This window comes from Nannobrachium achirus, assembly GCF_963921795.1.
Source record: "Nannobrachium achirus genome assembly, chromosome: 18".
Taxonomy (NCBI): Eukaryota; Metazoa; Chordata; class Actinopteri; order Myctophiformes; family Myctophidae; genus Nannobrachium; species Nannobrachium achirus.
In genome coordinates, this window is record NC_137825.1 from 26,298,202 (window position 1) to 26,309,813 (window position 11,612).

Consider the following 11,612-nt stretch of genomic DNA (forward strand, 5'->3'; position numbering starts at 1 on the left):
ATTTTCAAAGCGAACGTTTGTTAACTCAAATTTTGCTTCTGGGGGGTCCCTGGAACTAAATATTTTGAGATGGGGGTCCGTGGCCAAATAAATATCATTTTGGGGGTCCTTCACATGAAAAGGTTTGAGAACCACTGACATAGTAGTCTCTCAAAAACAGACTAACTGAGCTCCAGTTAAGTGAAAAGGACCTTTTCTTTGACGATGGCTGGCCAGATTGCTGACATAGAAACATAAGGTTTTTCAAAAAACCTTAGGATTCAAAAGACACTATAGAATCGGGTCAAAATTCGAATTTTCACGATTTTTCAAAAATAGCAGATCTACAAGCTCACAGCGCGGCACTTGGTGCCGCGCTGTGAGCTTGTTGATCTGCTATTTTTCAATAGTTAAAGCATAAAATAATGATACACAAAATGTGTGCCCGTTCTAAATGGGTTAACGCAGTCTGGGCTTACAGTGGTTCCCAAACGTTTAAGCTCGAGTGTGGTGCCACTGCTAAAGCACTTCCCTCTCCCATGTGTGCAAATAAACACCACAGACAAAGCTGCAATAGATGTTTTAAATTAATTTATAAAAAAAAGCATTTACCCACTTAAGCAGAACAAACATCTATCACTTTGTTTTCCTTGTGAAACATAGAATACAATCTGAAAAGACTTCTTAGCCTCAACAGAATAAAATAACTGAACAAGGAGACTTCCAGCTTCAACACCAAAAAGAAAAGAAACGAAAAAAAAAAAAAAAACTAAGAAAAGAACAAAACAAAAGAGCCAACAATGACACGGAGAACGTAAAAGAAAGAACAAAGAAGAAAAATAAACAATGATGGGTAAGTGCAGCACTGGTCAGAATCATATAGCATAGGTTCAGTCTAATCTTCTTCAGTTCCATATTCAGTTATCTGCTCAAGTACATAGTCTCTAGATCCGTAACATGCAAGCTCAAAGAAGCATATGGTCAAATACGCATGGGAATATACTTTTTTATCTCTTAGGATATTTGTAAAATATGAAAAAAATCTGTAGATGTACAGTGATAAAGTTTCTTTTGCATTTGACTGAGCAGAAGAAAAAAATATATATGAAAAGAACAATCCACTCCATATAGTGTTTTTCTTTAAGGAAAAGGAGACTACATTCAATTCACTGAACAAAGAGTCCACATACAAATAATAATTAAAAAAAGATTCCAAAATATCAGGTGTTATTTAAATGATTTTTTTTAAGACCCCCCACTTATAGCTGATAGTGTCGTCTTAATTATTACTAGATATCTGTGCCTCTGGGGGAGAAGAACAAAACAAAAAACGGAGAAACACTCAAAAAAGATCCAAAGATACACATGTACAACGGAATACTGCATATCTACTCACAACTGTATTAGGTAGGTCAACATGGAGACTAGCTGCCGAAGATGGGAATGTCCTCACATACACACGCTTCCCTTTGCGGAACGCACCACTGTCATTTGATTTCCATTCTTCTTTTTCCTTTCTCTATCAGACACACACCGAGCGCTCGTCCGCAATGCTACCGGGACGATGGCGTTTTGGGTCCTTCCCTTCCTTGGGGAGCACGTCTTTTGAGTACAAAACAAAAAAACTAAACAAAACAAACAAAACAAAAAAAAAAACATGGAACCATACCGTCCAAGTCAGCCTCTCTGCTGGGACGGCAGAGAGAATCTTAAGCTTCATTTATACTCAGTCATACAACGCGTCACTTGCCTGATATAGCCGGTCTACAGACTCACAATGTGCTGTGACTCGTTTTGAGATTATAGATCGACTATTTTCGAGCAACACCGTCTTACGATGGGAGTATAAATGAAGCATCATGCTTGGCTACATGGCTAACGTCTGCAGGTCCTTTTTTGTGTTGTTGTTCTGCAACCGCGTGTTAAGTCTTTCTCATTCTCTTTTTTTTTGTTATTTATTTTTTCGTCGAAACCACCTGTGCTTCTCGTTATCGGTAGTTCTTTCTTGAAGTATCGAAAATCAGCGTTTTTGGGGGGGGGGGGGGGGGGGGGGGGGTCTCAAACATCAGCAACTTCGTTCGTTCTTCTTTCGTTTCACTTTTCATTTTGGTCTTAAAGTTCTTGTATCATATTTCCATGTCTTTTTTTTTTATATACCCAGGAAGGGAAGGGGAGGGGCTCATCACACATTCTGTAGTCTGTATGTATATTTAGCACGTCTTCTCCTTTTGGCACCTTGGAGTAGATGAAAGCCAGGTAAGAGTGGGAAGAGGAAGGGAGGTGAGAACTGAAGAGTGAGTTAAGATGGAATAGTAGGCTCATTAGGCTCAACGAAGTATAGCAGGGGTCGGTATCGAGGGTGGAGGAGCTAGTTGTTGACGGCCTGTTCCCTGGCCCTCCCGTCTCCGTCTCTGTCTGTATCGGGGTTGTCGTTAACTGCGGAGGTTACATCCGCCTCCTCGTCTTCCATTTTTACCCTCTTGTTGTCGGGCTGGTCTTGTTGGTCTCCATTCTGCCTCTTGGTAGGAAGGGATGCAGAGGCCGATGCATGGGTCGCCAGGAGATGGAGAGGGTTCGCCACAGCTGGCCAAGGGGGGAAAAAAAAGAAATGTGTTTCTTTTTACTAGAATCGACCACGCCAGCCAGCGTTTAGACATACATTTTTTAAATTTTCTCCACTACTGTCTGGGTGAAGAAACAGACCACAACATGGCATGCGTAAGGAATTGCTACTATGTTCCATGAAGAATTTCATCAGTGAAATAAGTAGCACTTACTTAATTTCATTTTCGGTTCACTTAAAACGGATTGATTGAGAATCTCGATTTATAAAAATGTGGAAAGTACTTATTTATCCATTTTGACTTTATGATCACATTACTTTATATTTCATATGAATTCACAAGTATTACAGATCTCACAAGTGTCTGCATCAAAACTTGTTAATAAAAACATATAAAATCACTGATTGTAGAAAAGGTGTTACCTGTGGTAGCAGCAGTACTGATGGGAACCAGGTGGGTCCCATTTTGTGTGATGGCCTTTATTGGAAGCTGATGTTGGCCAAGCGGGGCTTGTTGCACAATGGTAACTGTTGTAAGAGGTGTGGCCTGAGAGCTCTGGATGATGCGACCTCCACCTATAGAGGTTGTGATGGCTGGAACCTGCTCCACTTTTACTACAGAGAGAGAAATAGATTTAGAATGCATGTGGCAACTGGCAAGTCAACAGACGCTGATGACAAGCAGTTTGAAGCTTTATCATTCAGGGGTAATTGCAATGATGTCCGAACTACAATAAAGATGCCAGTGCATCCAATCCAGTGCGCTCTGCTTCAAATATACACCAGGGTCTAAATTTCTCAGACCACTGCAGATGCATTACAGTTGGTATATTGTATTAACATACTGTCCCATAAAGATTGATAATCGGTGCCTCATTGTAGCTCTAAACCAAGACCTCTTTTCCTCCACATTTTTATCCCACGATTTTATAACCCATTTTTCACCCAGTGCCAATTGTCAAAGCTGTAATCCTGGGCGCTACTCTCCCTCTGCCAACCTGGGGAGATCCCCGAACTGAGCTCATGCTTCCTTCAATGCATGAGGAGTGAGCAGGCTGCTTCTTATCATCTGACAGGGAGGACTTTCCCCGGTAGGAACACATTATTCCAACCAGTTCCTTTCCCCTCCATCAGGCATCCCAGCTGACCAGGGGGAGGCAGTATAGAGACCAGGATTACTTCATGTTGTTTTGTGAGGGTACCTACCCTTGGGGACAAAGGGGAAAACATGCAAACTCAGAAAGGCCCTTTCGGCTACCCACCTAGGGTATGGTCACTGATGACCTGGTGGGAATCGAACCCGGGTCCTTCTAGCTGTGAGACGACGTGCTAAAGACTAAGCCACCGTGCCCCAAACAAGACCTTTCAATATACAATAATAATAATAATATACTAGTAAGACGCCTCAGGGCGAGGGCGCGCCACAGTGGCATCACAGGGATCTCCATAATATATCTCCATATATGGGCATAAAAGGGATCACAGGGATCTCTCTAACAGGGCATAATTAATATTGATGACATCAGGGAACTCCATATATGGAGCATAAAAGGGATTCTGTTAGTGTGACAAAACAGTGAAGCCAGAGCTTGATGTCAGAGCGGCAAACCCATTCTGGTAGAGCGGTTCCCCTGACATCACAGTGCCATCAGAGCATGATGTCAGAGCAGCAAACCCAAAGACCGTAAAAATGTGTACACGTCTACACGGACGGACGGACACAGACAAGTTGTGACGTTTCTCAAAGATATTCACACGTTTCTTGGCGATACAATCACCAACACTATGAAATTCAGAATGTGCAACCACTGGGGCAGGACACCGCGTCACAAAAAGTGTGTTACACACAACCCAGACACCGGTGCCATTACAAAACCCAGCCAGTTGGCCCAGTCTCTGTTCATTTCTACACTGTGACAGAACTAATTAGTGACATCACCTGGTGTAGTGTTTGAGTTGGAATCACAACACACGTTAACAGTACAGTTGGAAAGTGTCTGGACCACCATGGACTGTATCATTTGAATTCTCTGACGTAATTGCGCCGTCTGATGTGTCCCAATTCTTTATCACTTTCAACCAGGTGTATGTAATTATATGCAATATAAAAAATAAAATAAAAAAACGCCATTTCAGGCTCTTGGATCGAGGATTGGATCGAACCAAACCTTTGATATCCTGGTGGTCCCCACCTCCATTCTCCTGAGGTTCCGTCTTGACCACGGCGGCGGCGGTGGTCTGTCCTCCGGCCACCGTAGCCATGGTGACCGTGGGGATCTGGTGGACGACGTGCACCGTTTGCATGACAGAGTTGGAGTTGGCGGACGTGACCATGGTGGGCGTGGCCATGGTGTAGGTCACAGGCTTCATGGTGGTCTGAGGCGGCATCTGGCGCTGCACGGCGATCAGCACCGGCTGGTTGTTCAGTGGCGAGCCTATTGAAGGGAAAGGAGCAAGGAATTCCAGAAGAGATCTGGCTATGTTGTTTGTATTCAACACAGAAAAGACAGGACACACGTTTCAATGCTTGGTTTTCAAAGTTATTTTTTTTTCTTTTGCGCCCAAGTTACACCAATGGGGCAAGTCAAAATATCAAGGTACACCTGTATTCATAGCCAAAATAGACCTTACATGCTCGCAAAGCGTTTATAATTATAATTTGTGTCTAAAATAGAGACCAATTGAAAGGTGGATAAAGGATATTTTGGGGGGTATAGAATGTGTCCCTGTGTTGGGAAATGAGTCGGCACAAAGTACGGATAGTCATTTTAAAAAAACATACAATTGTATACAATGTAATATGTGGTTATCACACATGATCCTAGTCTATAACGGCACACTGTTAGTGAACCCCTGCTTTACAAATTGTTATGCGTTTCCATGAAAAGCTTGGTGTGGAAATAAATCCAAGTGTAATGCCTCATTCACACTACGAAAAGCCAAGCTAATGGTTTGCTTGGTAATTCAATGTAATCTCAATGGAAACCAGCTTTAAGATGCACAAGATGCTCCAAACAAAGCTTGGAAAGCTTTAAAGCTGGTTTGCATTGAGATTACATTGATTTACCAAGTAAACCATTAGCTTGGCTTTTCTCAGTGTGAATGCAGCATAAGTGTATGTCTGGTATAAATGGCATGGCATGCAGGCAGGGTACTGCTCTGGTCTTTTACCAGGGGCATTCTGTGTGAAGCGAGCCTCCTGGATGACAGCGAGTTTGGGTTGGACTGTAGTGGTCGGGGCAGGGGCTGGCGGTGGGGTGGGCTCCGGCTCCATGGGAACTGGGGAGCCCTCTCTGGACAGGCTGTCTGGGGTCTGGACCCCACTGGAGTGAGCAGACAGCGCCCCTGTGTGGTTGGGAGAGGCAGGAGCACTCCTGGGATGAAAAGGGGGGGAAAACAGAGCTAAGTTGTGATTCATAACCTGCAATGTTTGTACAAGGAGCAATCATCCAACCACAACTCTCAAATTCTTCCCCACACATTCATTTCATCGTTTTATTTTGCCCCCATTTAACCAGACAGCTTAATTTAGAAACAGTTCTGAGAACACCTAGAGCAGGGGTCTTCAACGTTTTCAGGCCAAGGACTCCTTAGTCGAGAGAGAGATGAAGCAGGGACACCCACAACCCATAGATACATATAGTTTCATCTTTTGACAGCACAATCATCAGTGTATTTTGGATTCATATCAATTTGTGTTTTCAGATATTTAACCACTTGAACGTCAATACTTAACAATCTTGACCTTTCACTCTGTACTTAGTCTGCTCTTTTTTCTCCTCTACACCAAACCTCTTTGCCGAAAATAGCTGATCTACAAGCTCACAACGCCTCGCACTATTTTCGTTCTCAGATTATGGACATATGGTTCACGTGGTTAATATAAAAAAGGAGTAAAAAGGTTTCTATCACACAAAGATTTGGAGGACCCCATGTAGTAACTGAGGACCCCCTGTTGAAGACCCTTGACCTAGAGCAACTCAATCTTTACCTGGATGATAGGGGTCCTAGCGGAGTCCTGAAGCAGGGGACCCCTCGAGGCCTGCGCTTCCTGAAAGCCTGCTCTATCAACTTGCTCTCGGAGGACGGGTCAATCCTCCAGAACGAGCCTTTACCTGGCTCTTCCTGGGACCGTGCTACTTTGATGAAGTAACGGTTCAAGGACAGGTTGTGGCGAATTGAGTTCTAGAAGACCAGGGTGAAAAAAAGCAAACATAACATGGGCGGGAAAATAATGTTATTATTTTCTTCATGGCAAGTCTTTTAAAGTTCTGTCTGTCTATATGTGTGCATGTCCCCTCGAAAGTAGACCAATCACAGCCCCTACCACTATGTGCACAACTTCACGAAACAGAGGCACCGCTGGCCATAAATGCATGCATGAAAAGGCTGCACAACCAGGAAATGTCTGGTGAAATGAAAGTGAAACTCATTAAGACTGAAAGTTTTATCCTAGAGGAGAGGTAGACGGCCAGTCACACTAGTTGATATGCACAGAAGCAGCCACTTTTCCTTTATTGGTTTCACCACTGCATTGTGATTTGAGTGGCTTTGTTCAACAACTGCACTAATAACAAAAGATTGGGCAGCAAGACTACGCCATCTTTTAGATGGCTTATTAGTTTTATGAGTCTTTTTCCTTTCTTTATTAGGATATAACAGCAGAGAGACAGGAAACCGTGGGCAGAAACAGAAAGAGTAGGGACAAGTGCAACACTGGTCTTCAGACGGAACCGATGCTGTATGGTTGGAGCCGAATCCATTCAACATGCCCCAGGGAAGAATCATTTTTAAAACATTAAACATGTTCAAGAAGTGTTATCATGGGATCTACTTAAAGCCATGACAACTGGATGCAAGTTGCAGGGGAGATCAGACATTTCAGAAAATATAGGCCCCAGTATCGATGCAAACAGTACCAGAACAAATGGAAGAAGCAAGGGTGTGACTTAGCAGAGAGGGGTGAGACACTGACCTGCCAGCCTTTGTCTGCTGTTCGGTAGTAGGGGTAATTCTTGGTGATGTGAGTGTATATTCCATTCAATGTCAGCTGTTTGTCTGGGGCCATGGTGATAGCTTGAACTATTAGCTGTGCATATGAATACGGAGGTTTGGAGTCATCCTGTGGAAAGAAGAACAACAATATTACAAAGGTGCTACCGTTGAGAAAACGGATCAAATGTTTACAAGTTGACTGGCTCACACATTCATTTACTAACACACACAGTTAAAAAGTTCAGCAAGGATTTGTGAAAGTCTAGGTTTTCACTGGTGTTGGGTAATATTTTGACTTCAATGTGTAACCAGGCACATTCACTGTCCTGTGAGTGTAATCATGTGTTCACACATTCTAAAACACTTCAAACAAATGAATACACAAAGGTCAGAAGATTGATTCAGATCATAGCTGTTCCTCTTACCTTGGGGCTGTCTCCACCTGAGGCCTCTTTGTCATTTTCTGATTGGGAGTTGTCCCCTATAAGGTCAGAGGTCAAAACACGGCCCATCCTGTAGCTGGACAGCCCTGCCCCCCGTGGACTTGAGGGGCAAGAGTTTGCCGCACTGTGAAATTAATAAAGAGTCCCTTGTGAGTCTTACATTCTATACTTGTGTGTGGTACAATGAAGGAGGTGACGCACACAGAGAAGGCTAGCACAGGGGTCTTCAACATTTTCAGGCAAAGGACCCCTTAGTCAAGAGAGAGAGACGAAGCAGGGACCCCCACAACCTGTTCACAGAATCCATATAGTTTCATCGTTTGACAGCACAATCAATGTATTTTGGATTTATGTCAATTTGTGTTTTCAGATACTTTAACCACACTAAACCCCAAGCTCACAAGGCCTCGCGCAGCAAGTCCCCGTTGTAATTCTCACCAGTTTCACCAGCGAAATGGCTCAATCTTGTAGATCGGCTATTTTTGGCTTAAGTTCTCAAGGGAAAAAAGTTTCTATCACACAAAGATTTGGAGGACCCCCTGTAGTAACTCTAAGGACCCCGGACCCCCTGTTGAAGACCCTTGGGCTAGCATTTCCATCCGACGCTGAGAATTCTGTTCCGTCTCACCTAATGGTACCGGTTGGTGAAGGCAAGGGGCTCATGAGGTGGGCTATGTTGTCTGGAATGTTGATGGTCAGCGGCGAAATCTGTGGCTGGACGGGCTTGACCGGTGACTCCGGCACGTTCCTTCGTTCCTTCTTGTCAGTGGACAGGGCGGTGAACGTGATCTTTATACTTGTGCTGGGGAACCGAAAACAGCACCTGGGGGAAAAGACGACAAGAGAAAACACGGGCGTGTTTTAGTGAATCACGCAAAAATGCTTATGCTGCTGTACATGTACTGTAAGCCCCTCCCATACCCTAAAATGTGTACCCGGCCTGAATGGGTTAAGACAACACACACACTAGGTTTGGGTGATATGAAAAAAAATCTAACGTTGCAATACTTTTTTACCAAATACCTCGATATCAAGATGATATTGTATTGTGCTGATAGTATGAACTTAAATTATACTTTCAAATTAGCCGATCTACAAGTTCACAAGACTATTTGACAATAATTGTTCATGTATAAAATGAGACGATATCATATCAATATAGTATTGATATACCGTATTGCCCAGACCTAACACACATAACACTTGTTTTTTCTCTTGTGAGCGAAGGTCCATTTCCAAAGAAAAAAAGAAAATCCTGCACGCTTCATCTCTGCATTGATTAAAAAAAAAAGGGTGACATTTTCGTCACAAGGACAAAAAAAAGGGTTCTTGTAACTGAAACATTGACCCTGATTTTCATAAATCAATGTAATAGATGTTAAATGTTAGAAATCAATATACCAACTTAAATTACATGTGACATGATTGTTCATATTCGTTTAAATGCATATGGCACAAACAATGTTCACAATAGAATGAGTCAGGGGGAACAACTCTGCCTTCTTATTTTAAATATCATAGAGGAAGAATACAAGTTGCTTCTTCATGATATCATTGCACTGGCAACATGTAAGCCAGTTGAGAGTCAACAGAAGCTAGGTGGGGAGCATTTGGGCAGGATTTAAATATGGATGTCCATCACAGCTGTTATGTAACAGGCCATGTCTAACATGTCTTATTTATTATTAATAGGATATATTTGGACCACTTGCTGACCGATGGCATTCATTGCCTAATGTTACAGCAAATTACTTACACTGCAGGGAGACCATTTCAAAAATAATAAAGGTAAATAAGGAAATCAACTGTAAAATCAACGGTTTTTGTGTGTACATGTTTGTAAATTCTTAGATTTAAATTAACCAATGGTGTAAGTACACAAGTACAATTGGATTCACTTGAGTATTTCCATTTTTGGTTAACGTTTATACTTCTAGTTCTACACCACTACATCTCAGAGGCAAATATAGTACTTTTTACACCACTACAATTATTTGACAAATATAGTTATAATGCAGATTTAATATGAATACAAAACACACATAATCCTATACGTGATGTATTGTTGTTGTTGTTGTTATAGGTTAAGCTACCCAGTAGCCCTTTACCAGCTGCAACGTTAAAGTCATCATATTAGCCATTAATGAATTCACAATTACAATAGGATTGTGAAATGGGCCATTCCACATAAATATTACTTGTACTTTTGATACACATTTTGAAGCCAATACTTTTGTGCTCAAGTACTCCATTTTAATGCAGTACTTAATACTACACTGTGACTGTGGTCTGGTCATTCTACTTTTACGTGAAATAAAATAAAAAATAGAACGAAGCGGGGTAATTCTTCCACTGAAAATGAACCGAGCAGCTTCCTGTGTAAGGACGCAGCCCAGCCAGCAGAGCAGAGCAGTGTAAACACTCCACCGGCCAACATGAGGCCAGCTTGACATTGAGCCAGCTCAACACGATCCACTGCACTCCTTTACTAGCCGCTAAAACCCAGAGTACGGCTTATTATTAAACAACGCAACGTTAAATCACGATAATGTGGCGTCTGTGTCTGTGTGTGTAAACAAACACTAGTAATGCAGCAGTACACAAACCCAACAGCTTCAATTGTTTGCTGCTACCTCTGTTAGCATCCCGGCTAGCGTGTTTGGGTGTTGCTGCTGTGTGGACACAACACGTGCAGCAGCAGCACGGCAACAACACACACAACAATAACACAAGGGGACGTTCATTGAACGTCCTCTTCGTGTTATTGTTGCGCGTGTAACACTCGATCAATATGTACACACATATGTGTGTTTTAATCTTACATCCGTGGCAGCTGGAGAGGTGGAGCCCCTCGCCTCTGGAACACCCCGTCCACGAACACCCCGTTTTTCCCCAGGCATCGGAGGTAGAAATCCCCGCTGCCGGTGCCGTCCTCGCCCGCGGTGAAGATCTCCAGGTGCCGCCGGGAGATGAAGCTGGAGTGTCCCATGCTGACGTCCACGGAGCCCTGCGACGAGTTGCGACCGATCGTCACCGACCTCTTCTTCATCAGGTACTCGAATTCTCGGCCCTCGAGCCGGGCTACCGCCGACCCCGACGTCCCGCTTACCACCGCCATCTTCTAGCTCTGCTCTCTACAATTTAGGGTTGAATATGGGGGAAGATTAGGAAGCCACACTTTGTGAGCACGTGCTCGGAATTTCGTGGGGTTGGGAGGTAATTATATTTTTTGGTGGGGTCTTTTAAAAAAAGGGGGGGATCCGAATTTTAATCCGTTGAACAGTCTTTTTAGAGCAGGAACGTGCCAGACCGGGGACACACAGCGGCTCCGAGCCACCGCCGCGACACAGAGAAAGAGAAGAGGGGCATCGGCCAATCAAAAGCGGCCAAACGGGCGGAAATGCCGCGACGGGCGTCGCGTCCGACCAATGGGGAGCGCCCGTGGGCAGGCGGCCGCGTCGTGTTTACCAATGACAACAACAATATAAATAGTCTGTAGGAATGGTTGGTTGCACCGCAGGGCCCTGACACGCAGATCGATGGCAGGTTGTAAGCTGTGGCTTTTTTTTGTTGTTGAAAAGCACAGATTGGATTGGAGTTTCAGGAGCTCTGAAAAGATGTAGTTGTTTGCA

The 11,612-nt window shown here is 43.5% G+C and overlaps 1 protein-coding gene across 3 annotated transcripts; it reads right to left on the reverse strand.

Moving 5' to 3' along the window:
* Window positions 1-553: 553 nt before the first annotated feature.
* foxk2a (forkhead box K2a) lies at window positions 554-11,318 on the reverse strand. Of its 3 annotated transcripts, none has more exons than XM_080747147.1 (9): window positions 10,803-11,318; window positions 8,609-8,803; window positions 7,963-8,104; window positions 7,518-7,664; window positions 6,534-6,727; window positions 5,714-5,916; window positions 4,711-4,977; window positions 2,966-3,157; window positions 554-2,562 (listed from the first exon to the last, which is right to left on the reverse strand). In XM_080747147.1, exons 1-9 carry the CDS (start codon window positions 11,096-11,098, stop codon window positions 2,348-2,350), a joined length of 1,851 nt encoding a protein of 616 aa, XP_080603273.1. In that variant the 5' UTR covers window positions 11,099-11,318; the 3' UTR covers window positions 554-2,347. The 3 variants fall into 3 exon arrangements, with proteins under 3 accessions (XP_080603273.1, XP_080603272.1, XP_080603271.1); XM_080747146.1 differs by having other exon boundaries at window positions 4,735-5,019; XM_080747145.1 differs by having other exon boundaries at window positions 4,711-5,019.
* Between the last annotated feature and the right edge of the window lie 294 nt (window positions 11,319-11,612).

Bases quoted from the DNA above. Each gene is read 5' to 3' on its own strand.
- foxk2a (XM_080747145.1), bottom strand. From the start codon at position 11,098: ATGGCGGTGGTAAGCGGGACGTCGGGGTCGGCGGTAGCCCGGCTCGAG. The intron at 8,105-8,608 runs GTGAGACGGAAC...TTAATTTCACAG, and splicing joins TCACCAACCGGTACCATTAG to TGCGGCAAACTCTTGCCCCT. The intron at 5,917-6,533 runs GTAAAGATTGAG...TTTTCATCCCAG, and splicing joins CTAGGACCCCTATCATCCAG to GAGTGCTCCTGCCTCTCCCA.